Source organism: Topomyia yanbarensis, chromosome 3 (genome assembly GCF_030247195.1).
Source record: "Topomyia yanbarensis strain Yona2022 chromosome 3, ASM3024719v1, whole genome shotgun sequence".
Classification (NCBI taxonomy): Eukaryota; Metazoa; Arthropoda; class Insecta; order Diptera; family Culicidae; genus Topomyia; species Topomyia yanbarensis.
Window position 1 is genome coordinate 66,084,673 of NC_080672.1, and position 13,781 is coordinate 66,098,453.

Here is a 13,781-nt window from a genome sequence, read left to right on the forward strand (position 1 = left end):
CGGTTATTGTTTTCTAAAAACTATCGCATATACTGCTAGAAAAAACTATGGAAATGTATATTCCTGGTACTATCGCGAATATGTCTAGTTTTGGAGTAGAGATTCGCGCCATTATTCTGCATTTGGTTATGTTGTTTATTATTATTATTAGACTACAGAGTAGGTAGGTGAAATGTGCAGAATCAGGTAACTTTACGGTATCATTACCAGAAGCTATTTCAATCCTTCTAATTACAATATCACTTACATTTATTTGATTTAGCGTGTGCAAATAATTGATTCAATCACTCTTTGATAGGCATTCCATTTGTTTTCAATCTATAATAGGGTCAGTTCATTCGACTGTTCAACAGATTTTCATTTATTATCTAAAATGACAATCAGAATTGGATTCTGGTGTTTTCACCCGGATTCTATAGAAAACATGGAACAAATACAATCGGATTGATGTGCGAAACCCCTACCGGAACCGATAGACACAGCTCGCCGATAGGTTAAGTTATTCGGAAAATTGCGATAAATTCAGCAACTTCCGAGCTGGTACTGTGGCGATGTTGTCGGCTATTGATGGTGATGCTATACTAGCGCTTGCGAGCGTTGGAAAATATACCGACCAGATCGCTGTGATTATGCTGATAACGGTGCTGCTGCTGATGGCGATTTGACGGCAGATGATGTAGAACAGGCGACGACGATACTGGTTGGTGCTACCTGTGCGAACGTCGCTGCCGTTCCTGCCAGGTGGCGTACTTTCGATTAGCCGATTGTAAAAGCTGATTTAAATGCTGCGTCAGTGACGCTCCCAATGGCAACAGTTCTCTCATGGCACGGTCCTGTGGGTGGGCAAGAAAATATACAGTGAGTGGTTCAAATCGAATTGTTTCGATTGTCATATGGATCAAAACACCCCATGAGACTATGGACTTACCTCAAACGGCTTCAGTTTAGCCATCGAAAATCGCTGCAATGCATCGTGCATCCGGCTTGCTTGCGTCTCCATCTGCGGTGTGGTAGGAGGAAAACACTTCCAGAAGTGTTTCAGTAGTTCCAATAGCGACAGGTAGAGATTGCGAATTTCCTTCTCGATATCGGGAGGCACAAGTTCTGTTGATAAGAACAAATAGATTTTTCAGTGCAACACTCTCCAAAGCAGGGGTGATCAATTTTGATGTTGGAGAGACATGTCTTCAAGAGTGATTTGTCTGAGAGAGAGTACGGAAGCTGGCCTTGGAACAGCGCAGTCCGCGTGGAAGTTGAAATTTGCTATACCTTGCCGTTGACCAACCGCAATCTGGCTTGCTAATTGCGATTGAACACTTAATAACAAGGGGGTTTAAAGTGACTTTAATAATTAAAAAGCATACTTACGAGCTAAGCTCTGTTCCTGGAAGCCCCTCATCAGTGCTCCACCAGGACTTAGTTCCATGAGAGCATTAACGGCTGACGCTGCACTGACCAGCACTTTGTGAGGTGTACGATTATTCCAGGAACCGGTGGCCTGCATGATACAGCTGTTCACCGATTCCAGATCGGGCAAGCCGTATTCCAACTGCGGATCGTGAAAACCTGTTGATACCCCACCAGTACTGGAGGTTGGCACCGGTCCGTGCAGGTAGCGTTCAATTTTTGTGAGGTTTAACTGCTTTGACTGTTTGCTCGAATCGCTGTCATCTTCCAAATCATCGTAATGAATTTTCTCTAGAATTCGAGCACGTTTTATGGCAGGTTCGACAGAAGATTCCTCGGTCGATGCCACATTGTGACCACCATTAATGTCCCCGTTGGCAATGTGATTGTTCTCGTGAATTCGTTTTTCCTTTTTGTTGAACCCGTTCACCAAATGATTATTATTGTTCGATTTATCCTTAGTGTTACCATTGGCATCACCATTACTAGCGGCCGTAGGAGTTGCATTGAGAATTGCCCCGATGCCCTGGTTCAGGGTCTTTACATCGGTGCACGTTTTGAGTACCATAAATGAATGCTGATTGAACCGCTTGATCATGCTCTGATGCACGATATTACCACTGTTAACAGTCTGCTTGTTAGCGGTTGCACTGCAGAAACCTTCTTCCAATGTATTATCCTCGAAAGAACGGATGTCCAGAAGCGGATCACCAAGATTATCCTGAACTGCTTGCTTTAGTTGTTGGTCGTCGATCTTACCGCACTCGGTAAAAATGTCTTTGGTACCGGCCGCTATACGATCCCGATGGAAGTAGTGTGACTGAAAGAATTTGGTCCAGAACTCCGACTCCGTTAACTTGGCAGGAACGTGCTCCGCATGTTTCCGCTTGACAGCCGGATAGGTCTTGAAGATGCACTCAATAATATCGGAGGTGAGATTGTATCGAAGCCCATTGCAACCGTCCGTTTGGGGCTTTATGTCAGCTAGAAACGCCCCAGACACGCCGATGTCCTGTTTCTGGGATTGATCCTTGGACAAATATTGCTTTGCATGGTTCACCCAGAATTCATCACTGGGTAGCACTTGTGTGATTACGAGATCCTTGTATAGCTGCAGCAGCATAGGATTCTCGGTTAGGACCCGGTTCTTTTCCTCCAGCTCCTTATCAATCTTACGTTTAAAATTGGGCAGCAGCTGCTGTAGCAGCTCCTTCACCTTATCACGGTCAACCATTTGTGCCTGGGGCCCATTGCGGTTGACAAAGTGGAACGTTGAACTGTTTCCGTCGTGTAGGACGACTTGTAGTTGGATTTTCGGTTTTCCTTCCGGAGAAATTTTTTGCACTGCAAACGAACGAAAGTTACTTTCTAAATTCCTGGAATAAATACACTTGACCTACTTTTAATATCCTGAAAACGATGCGAAACGGCGACCGTATCACGATGCTCGGCAATCCAGGCGATCCGTTCGTTCATGACGTACAGCGTTCCGTCGCCTTTTTTGTATCGTACCTCACCCATCTGCAGCAGAACGTCTTCCCGGGTTGTGGTCATGTTAGGATAGAAAACGTACCTTTCTGAAGTTTGGCGAGTTGGAAGGAAAACACGTTTCCTGAACCACCGATTACTAGCGCATTCAGCGAGTCTCAGTCGAAAATGAGTCGGCCACGTTACTTCCGCTGCTGCGAGGACCTTCGACTGGAAGCTCCTATAAGCCCCAACGTTGGAGAATACTTTTTCCTTGTTTTACGATTATGTTGTGAAGAATCTGAAAATAAACACAAAATTGTTGTAACAAGGGCTATTAGTTATAGAGCTGTTCAAGTCCAGAAAGGCGCAATTTTTTTCTGAAAGCACCGGATTTTATTTGGCTCACTTAACTAATTTAGATCAGGTTATTGTGCTTATGAATCGACAATATTACCAGTGTATCCTATATTCTAAGTAAATTACAAACTATCTAAATTATTATTTTCCGGAGTCGCACTTTTCCTTGGCCTGATGTACAGTGTAAACTAACAGATTTTCGTATGCAATAAAACTACAAATTACAAATTGCACCTTCACTTTTTTCGCTTTTTTCACAAATTCGGGAATGATGAAGATGTTGTGACTGTGACTGATGAATTGTCAAGCGTGATAATGATTGTGACGTTAATTTTGCTAGGGTTGCCACCTCTGCACAGTGGTCGCAAAGCGACTAAAACGTGCGTTTGTTAAATTGTGCACCATGATTTGATTTTAGTGATTTGGTGTGTTAGAAATACTTTTTTTAACAGAAATCCCCGTCTTTTGATGTATTCTGAATTATGATTCATCTACCTGCGAGATCGAAAAATTATATATGGTTTCATGATTTATGATGTTTCAAGAGTCATGACAAAGTGGTAGAAAATTCTCGATAAATATATGATTACGGCTCAAAAGCCAACTGTCAAAATTCTCTTTGAAAGGAAATTCCGGACAAACCGTTATTCGCCAAACACAGATCTTGGTAGTAAACGAAAGAAAAAGTTTTCTCTTTCATCAACTGTTATGAACTGTGTTTAGCCAGTAACGGTTTGTCCGGAATTTTCTTTCAAAGAGAATTTTTACATTTGGCTTTTAAGCCGCAGTCATATGTTTGTCGAGGATTATACTACAGTCGTGATTCGCTGGTTGGGCCACAGCCTTGTCCTTGCTAATTGGCGATTCTACGTTGAAACCGCTCACAGATAGCGCTGGAAGCAAAGTGTTGCTGATTTGATTCTGTTCTGTCATAGTGCATATATTTTCTGTAAACATTGGTAAAAAAAACTTTTAAACACCAAGTCACCGATCAATTTGTCTATAATTGTTTATGAAAATGATGGAAAACCATAATTTTATAAGATGATGAGAAAACATCTTGCGAAAAGCGTGTAAAACATAGTGGTTTCTAATATTATTCGCAGAGCTATATGTGTGCTGTTCCGAAATGCAATTTGTTGAGCACCGTAGCCGCCGCACATCATTTCCCGTTCCTCCTAAGTTAACCTAAACCTTCATGAGATGGTGTAAATTCGTGAAACTCTCCAGATCACGCGAGGAAAGAATATATCCAGCTAAAAGAAATGTGTCAGCTTTGTAGCATACACAGCCGATCCTTCTCTCTGATAGTCTTCACTGAATCTCCTACGTAGTCCAAAATATTAAGGAGTTTGACATTGGTACTGATTGGGTGTCGGTTTCGAGTTGGAACTTCATTTATGGAACGATTTTTTTAACCATAATAATACCCCGATAACAAATCGAAGAAGTGTATGAACCAAATAGTTGCAAATGGCTGTAATTTCAGAATAATTGCAAATAAAACTAAATTTCTTACTCGTTTCATTCATATTTTGGCAGTGGTAAGCTTTTTCCGAGAAGAAAATGAAGTTTTTGTTGCAAGCTACGACTCACTTGCGGGTGAAAAAAGCAAACTGTATTACTTTGCCAGTTCATGAGCTGAATCATAGGTGTCGCATGACTAATTTTGGTTTTGCCGCAAATCGCCAATTGCACCGACTGATAAATGTCAAAAACTCTCCAAAGGAGATGTTGGCAGTGTAAATGCATCTGTTCACATGTCTAAATATTGTCAGATTGATTGTCAAAGTAAATTTGACATGAGATTTTGGCGTTCAGATGCTTTTTAGTTGGACAATGGTCCAACTAGCATAAAAAGCGGTCCAGTTGAAAAGTGTCCAACCAGCGAATCACGACTGTACGAGAAAATTTGCAGAACATATATGTTTAGGTAGCAAGTTTTCTCAATACCATTACATTTTTGGAGAATTTGTGTACCAATTCTTCAAAAATGCAATGTTATTGAGATAAAGCGCGTTATTTATGAGAAGCAAAAAACCGTGTTTATATTATAACTCTTTTCTGCATTTTTTTTTTAAATTTTGCAATTATTCTGTAAAGCTGTTGGAACTATTAAAATACAGATGCTCGTGCATCAGTATTTTAAGAAGACGTCAGTATTTCTTACTTCAAAACTTGCAACTTACTGAAGAAAATAGTTGAAAAAATATCACCAGTTTCACTACGCTATACAGGGTGGCTAGTATGAAGTGTTACCAACTTTAGATTGGAACAGCTGTCAAAATGATCATGTGAGCTTCTTCATATTTGCACTGATGACAGCTTATTGTTTTCATTTAACTTCAACTATCTGCAAATAGCCTTGTAGAATGAATAAAGCGAAGGAGTTGGCTCGTTTGGCCGAACGTGGTCAATTTCACGAACATTGTGTTTCTGATGAGAAGTTCCAGACTAAAGACTTTAAAATGATCGTGTTTATCTAATTGAACTCACTTTAGATAAGTTGTGCCTTCGGATTACTACTAGAAAGCAATATCCAGCACAATTAAAGCACTATTTACACCTATCCAATCTGTTTCAGTGACGGTTCAGTACTGTGCACGGACTTTCGACTTCGTCTCATCAGAAACCGACACTACCTTAGTGACAGCACCGTCACACAGTGTCTCCTAGCCGGACAAAACCTCAAAATTTTATTATTGATTTTTCATGATTTAACATTTTTCTCTGTTTCTTAACAGGTTGAATAGAGTTCAAAGTGGCTGTACTTTTTTAGAAACGGTTCGGAAAGATCGCTTGTTATTCACGATACTTGAAAATTAGTGTACTTTCCGAAAATGAATATCTTGTTTTGCCCCTTTCTGCCCCGAGGTATGAAAAAAGGTGATTTTTCATGATACGTCTGAAGGAGACGCATGGTAGCCTTTGACTACTCAGGGTTCGCAATATAATTTATAGATGTGTCTTATCATTATCAACAATTGAAAAAATGTGTGTTCTGCCAAAAAATTCACGGCACCTAATTTTTTGAAAATGAATTTTTGGAAATAGTGCACTTTATATTTGTAAATGTTGAATTTTCGAACCACCCTAAGTGCCAAAATTTTGAGGAAATAAAAAACAAAAAATAAACATCAAATATGAATTCAGCGTCACAAAATTACCCCAATGTGAAGTTTTCATCAAATTCGGGCCACTTTTGAGGTTTTGTCCGACTTTTGTATGGAAGGTGATCACTGTGCGTCAGTTGGAACGTCAAAATGTGAAAACTAGGGGCAGATCACTCTTGGAATGCATGCATGCATTTCGTTTCCATTTTTGCACCAACTTTGCAGTTCCTCATTGAAAGGTTCTACGTCTGGTCCTATGCTGATCCGCTTTATTCGAAGTTTTGTTGAATGTGGAGCTAGTTTTTGTAGGATTTTGACACCTTATAACGCATTAAATTTTCGCTTTTGCAAATAGGCAAAACGCTGCACGGGTAAATTTGATTGCTTGCCGTGTTATAGCAGCGGAGCGATTTCTAGCTTGTATACTGAAGAAGATAAGAAACTGGACTGAACCATCGAAAAATTAGTGGAAAATTAGTGCAAAATCTTATATTCGAAAGAGTAATGTCGTTTTCGCTTGAGGCAGAAACTAACCCAGTTTCGGACCTAACTGCTGTCAAACCGTTTGTTTGAAGCCAGTTTCGAACCTAGGTTATACGCCACTGAACTGAAAATCGGGTTGGGTTCCAACCTGAAATATATGAGGTTCGCTCACACCACCACTGTTTGGCGAGAACCCAACTCAGTTTCATTAAAAACGTTCGTAAACAAATGTTAAAACTTTTTACTTCTATGAGACATTTCTGATCAGCTGTTTATTTCTAATTTATCTTTTCTGGTGTTATTAGCGAGGGCATGACGACCAATAAAATCGTCGATTCGTACAACATCAAACGAATCGGAGCGACGAAAAATGGTCATAGAACGGAGTTTTCTGTTCACAGTACAAAACAAACTAGTTGACAAAATCCGCTGCTGAATTATCAAACAAATGTCTTATGGAAAGAGGGAAAACCTAATAGCTGTTTATTCCACCCGCCCAGTAAGAGGAAGCCATCCCATATTAGGCCAATAAGCCGGACGTTTGTTCAATGAACGTTGAACATCTCTAACGGGGCGTTGCACAGAGGAGTAACTAGAGCCAATTTCTGGTCAAAGCACTTTTTTCGATTTTAAGCTTACAACTTTAAATAATAAAAAAGTTACATTATGCGCGAGATCCGACAACGTCGCCAAAGCAGTATTACAAAACAACCTTCATACTTATTCGATCTTGTCCAATCCACGAAATCCGAGCGATTTGAAACTATTGCTATTTTGTCGATTTGAAGCCAATTTTCCCTTTTCCAATGATCATCTGACTGTGCCACTGGATAAACAGATGTATTGACATAGATAACCTCGAAATTACTAACATCCGAAAGAATACAGGAAATCGACCTCTGCACTGGTAGGTGGATGGATGCAAAATTATTCCAAAAACTTGTCTTTTTTAGTGCATATTAAGTTGTGCGTAAAAAGTTGAAGTAGGCTGTATATCAGCCGAATATTTGGCCAAAAGTGGCTTTTGAGTAGCACTCATGTACATTATGATGTCTATAAGCTCAGCTACTCTTGTTCTGTACTCGACTGTAGAACCGAATTAATGCCAATTTTACGGCTTATGCTGTTCACAACGCTGTGATGTAAATTTACATCCATTAAAAAAAATCATTTAATTTCCATTTCTGCAACAACTTTGCACTCCCTCACAGAAAAGTTTGTTTAACAAGCGTCCTACGCTGATCCAATTTTTGCGACGTTTTGCTAAAAGTAGGGCAAATTTTTTGTAGGGTTTTGACGTCTTACACGCAAAGCAAAATACATTACACGCAACGCAAAATACATTACACTGAGCCAATAAATCACATAAAATTTAAGTGAAAGAGCACGTACATATTAAAAATGACCTATCACATTAGATTCATATGCAACAATTAAAATTTATAACCACTCCGATGAATTTCAAATAAGAAACCAATTACTTCCAAGTATACACTACATACATTCTATTTGATTGCACATACTTCAATTGTTATATGCAACGGACGTAAATATTATGTGGATATGCGATGTGAAAAAACAAACAGATCCAATATGGCTTCACGTATCAACAACACACAGCAAGGTGATTACTAAAGGAAACTCTCGAACAGTTTAATGAAGGTAATTAAATTTAAATGTAAACTCAAACTATTATATACATTACAGCACAATTAAAACGAAATTACTTTTCAGAATGAACAACTGGGAAAATCACGAGCATTTCTGGAACCACGGAAACTGCGAAAACCAGCGGGTGTGCGAACTACGGAAACAGAAAAACGCTCAATACTACGGCGAATAAAAGATGCAACGGTTATATTTCGCAATAATAATGCTACTAGTTGTAATCAGATGATGTAAATATAAAATGCATTTCAAATTAATTCAATCTGAATATTTATTCTCCGACCTCTGCTTATGTACATAAGAAACGCATTTGAATATTATTTTACATGCAACTAAAATTCACATGAAATTCACATAAAGATTATATGGATTTAAATTTGAAAGTATGAGACATTCCGATAAAAAGTAACTGAAATTCACTTAACATGTACATGCAGTCACCAATCGTTTTAATTAGATCAAAACCACCATATTCTATGTGTGAAACATGTAACATTTACGTGAAAAGTGTTATGGAAAATATTTATATGTTTTTGCATGTGATATCTAAGTGATAATTTTTTTGAGTGTATTATGAATTTCTATTTTGATGGAAAGAAATGCATTTATTTTCGCTGATTTTTAACCCTTTCATGCCCAACTTTTTTCTAGTGCATGTAGGGTTTCAAAACTACTTTTTCTTGAAAACGGTGTCATCAAGAAACACGAAAAGTCTTTTTTCATAAAGATAGGTGCTTCCCTTGCAGTGCTAGAAGCTGCTCAATTTTTACCTTCTAATGCTCAATACAATTCTCCTAGAATATTTACAATAGTCCAATTGCGTGGAAAACGTAGCCAGAGACAGTCTAAATTGATAAGTTTTACCAGTTTAAAATAATATTGCAACATAATGAAGATATATGAAAAATTAATTTTCCGTCGCCAACATAAATTGTCCCTGGCAGCACTGCTCCAGCGGAATCCAATCAGACTAATTGCAATAACTTCAGTTTTAGAGCTGATCCTTGTAACTGTTAATGCTCAAATGAAAGGCAATAGTCACATTAAATTGTATTGCAACCGAGAGTGTAGATATGAGGTTTGGCATTGGAAAAACATACTAACTACAGTCGACTTGGAGAAACATCACAACGCAAAACATCACATCTACAAAATATTAGCAAAGCTTTAGTATACTATATGTGACATTTTGACTTAAGATTAAATTAACATATAGAGTTATCATTTTTCTCTATTATTTGTGGACGATAAAGAGTCAATGCTTAGCTTTTATTTGGCATAATAAACTCAGTTTGTTTACATTTGTTAGATATTACGTTTTGAATAAACGGCATAGATTTATCAGCGTTACTTGTTTTTGCGAGCAAATCTTACTTCAATCAAAAGTTATAGCTGTTTACAAACGTTGTTGTCCACAAACAACATGGGCATGAATGGGTTAAAAATGCATCACAAGTGATCTGCCCCTAGTTTCAGCATTGCGATCAATCTGTTTTAGTCGGTGATGTAAAATAGAACAGCCCATATAGAATAGATCCGCGCCTCTAAACGGTAATATCCACATCATGAAATAACCCAAACAAATCTTGACAGAACACGTTTTCGTTTCCATCTTTATCCCTTCATTTAAAAAAAATATTGACAAACTCAATTAGACACAGAAAATTTTTCCACCTTTTTATTCTGCTTCATACGCAAAACATTTCTAGAGAAAATATCAAGTAAGTAACATTGAGAGCCTCTCTTTGTTTACTTTCTCTTTCGTTTATTACGACGTCATTACAACACTTTGTACTAATTTTCCAGTACATATCGAAAGCCGACGATTTTTACTACAATATTATGCAAAGAGTAGAGTAGTAAATGTTGAAATGGCCGAGTAATGAACAGAAGAGAAAGACCTCAAAGAGAATCTCTCATTGTTACTTACGTCCTATTGAAAATTTTCTCTAGATTTAACTAACACACTGTCAATTTTAACCATGCTCCAGAGCAGGGTTATTTTACAAATAACTTTCGAAATGTCAGATTTTAACCAAAAGTTAAATATTTCACCAAATGTTTCACAGACTAATGTCGTTTTCGATTGAGAACCTAGACACTAACCCAGGTTATTTGCCTCAAACAAACGTTTTTAATGGAACTGAGTTGGGTTCTCGCAAAACAGCGGTGGTGTGAGCGAACCCGAAATATATTTTAGGTTGAAACTCAACTCGATTTTCAGTTCACCCGCGCAGATTCGAAACTGACTTCAAAGAAACGGTTTGACAGCAGTTAGGTCCGAAACTGAGTTAGTTTCTGCCCCAAGCAAAAACGACGTAAGCGAGCGATTTCGGTCACTTCATTTGTGAAGCTGTTTGAATCTTCTACACTGATAGAAAATCACACTATAAAACCAAAGGAAATTTAACATCATTTTCAAGTGCACTTGCATGTTGCACATGAAAATCTATTAAAAAGAAGTTCATGTGCTATTTCAAATTATATTCATACTACTTTCACATGAATACGACATGTTTTACCATTGAATTTTGGTTGCCATGCTGTTGAGTCGCATAGTATGAACTTTCCACATGACATATAGTGCATATCCATATGTAAAACAATTGATTTCGCCAATTCTTCTACCCATTAAATCTATAGGAAAAACTAATTGATATTTCTTATGATATTAATGTGATTTTCACATAATGTTCGCAAGAATTCCACTTGAAAATCATGTTGCCCACACTCTATTAGATATTCAAATCACAAACGTATCATTTTCATGTGTTTTACAATTGAATCAATTCGTGTTTTCCACATGATGTTAACGTGTCTAGTTTTTTCAGTGTACCTGGACTGGAAAGTTTCAATTTGTTTAAAGCAGCTATACAATCACCTAAAATCCCGCTTTCTCATCCGGAACAGAAGAATTATCAAGTTGTTTTACAAGAATTCTAAAAGAAAACCTGAACCCTAAGCCATATTTCAGACATTTCGATAGGTTAGGCATCGTTCATTGTAACGGCTGATTGAAAAAATTAATGAAAACATCGAAAAAGACCAGCTTTGGTATTGGGTCAAAAAAAACCTTTCAGTGACAGATACAGTTCATGAAAAATTCATATTTTATTGTCATTAGCAGGAGACATCATGGCAAAAACATGATGACTTGTTGGTCTCTTTATTTAAAACCATTATAGGGTGTTGAGTCCATTTACATTATATTATCATTATTGTCTTATGAAACTGTCTGTTACAGCAGCGTCTGCCATGTTTCGTAAACTCATTGGCTCAAATGGTAGAGTCAAATTTGGGCCACATGATTCGAGTTTTCATTTCATTCAAACACGAGCATTTTGCAATTTTGATCATACTTTAATTGTACTGGTTCTCAACAATGAACAAACAGAGATAATGCTTACAATTTATATTGATTCCACTGTTTGTAAGCCGACTATTTAAAGAAGTAGTACGACATCGTGCTTAATGGGGTCAAAATAGGCTTGTCGCTGTATTTAGATCACAAGCTATCAAGCGTTGTTCCTGGAAAAAATCGAAATTCATGCCAACCTTCACTGAAAAAATCTGATATATGTTGCTGTGATTGCTTTAAATATTATTCAATATTTCATTTTAAATCAACATAATGAAATCAATATAGCACAGAATAAGGTCTTGATTAACAGCCCCATGGTTAGCATATCACCATTTAGCACTATTGTATACGCCTTTTTAATTCACATTGCCCTAAATAAAAACGTGTTAATGTGCCAAATTCAGCCTCGCACAGAACAAAGTAGAAGGCTGGTTGAAATACCTATCAGCACAGGTAGCAAATCTTGTTTGTCTACCTTACCCCAAATTTCAACGAAAAATCAATCACCGTTGTTAATGTTCCGAAAACGTCGCATCCATCCAGCAGAAACACAGAGTTCCACATTTCACTCGCTCCCCGTCGGTGAATTCGGCACGAAATATAGGGGTCCAAAGATGAAAAAGTAAAAACCGTTTAACATATTCAACGTCAGAGCACCGTTCCTTTTGTATTCGCAACTCGGGAAAAATATACAGGAATGAAACTCGGTGACTACATATACACATGGAGAGCGAGCGAGTACACTGCCATCATATTCCGTCGTTTCGGCATTTCGATCTACCCGGGTCCACCCGCGCACCCCATGCCTCAACGGCAATGACTGGCCCGACCGGCTTCACAAGTCTCACACTTTTTGTTTCCTTCTTTCGGTAGGTACGGCGCACTCACAACGTCACTGTACGCTATCCACGATACGCGTTTCGTTTTCATGTCTGGCACAAGGGTTTAAAAATCACCACACAGTATGCGGGGTGCTACGCCGCAGACAGTGCTGGTGGCGAAGCACGCCCGAATTTGCCAGAACAAACTTGTTTCCCGTACAAAGTTTTCCAGTTTTTTCCTGGTATTTCATGTTTTATTTACTTGAACAAATTTGTTTTGCATATCGGAGATTTTGATTTAATTTATATTGCAACTTTTTGAAACATATATTGCCAATACATTTATAAGTTAAATTCTTTGAGAAAAAGAAACGATTAATAAAAATGTATTTTCAAAACATTGTTTAAACCTCTATAATGGAAATCATTAACATCGCCGGTGAAGGTGCTCCGCATCGCCTCCGCTCGCGGTACCACAGTAATACGAGAACAGAAAAATCATGATTAATTTCGTTTCCCGAAAGTCAAAAACTAATACGCCACATTTCACCGTAATTTGAACAAAAATTCACTAAACTTCACATGATTCCATTAGCGCATTACTTTAGCGCCAGTCTAAGCCAAAAATCGGTAAGAAAACTAATATTTTACCTGTTTCTGGTCTATTTTCTACGGAGAGCTGCTTCCATGGTGTTTTATGGCCGCCATGTGCAATTTGATTCAGAGAGAACATTTTTATTTTATTGTTGCAACACATAATCACATCGCACATCGTCGTTACTTGTATTCAAGAAATATTCCAAATGGTAAATTTAGAACTGAAGGATCCCCTCCCTGGTAGCTTTCCCGCTGTGCCCTATCGGCATTTTGAATCCCATCGGCCGCGAACACATTTAACAAAAGGGGCGGTAACCGGATCAGCTGTTTTGGGAAATAAATTGCTATATTTACTGTCATTTGAAGAAACATAGTACTTACCTTATGTGAAACAATTTATGTTATCGATTCGCATAAATTTATGTCAAAGTTTTTCTATATTTTGTAAAATATGTCAGAAAAACCGAAAATATAAACAATGAGGGTTCATTAATTCTATACTGA

General features: G+C 37.9%; 1 protein-coding gene across 1 annotated transcript; it reads right to left on the bottom strand.

Moving 5' to 3' along the window:
• Nucleotides 1–390: 390 nt before the first annotated feature.
• On the bottom strand, nucleotides 391–13,468 carry LOC131691332 (general transcription factor IIH subunit 1-like). The gene is made up of 5 exons (XM_058977643.1): nucleotides 13,332–13,468; nucleotides 2,808–3,175; nucleotides 1,369–2,751; nucleotides 929–1,104; nucleotides 391–833 (listed from the first exon to the last, which is right to left on the bottom strand). Exons 2-5 carry the CDS (start codon nucleotides 2,959–2,961, stop codon nucleotides 708–710), a joined length of 1,839 nt encoding a protein of 612 aa, XP_058833626.1. The 5' UTR covers nucleotides 2,962–3,175; nucleotides 13,332–13,468; the 3' UTR covers nucleotides 391–707.
• Nucleotides 13,469–13,781: the final 313 nt, after the last annotated feature.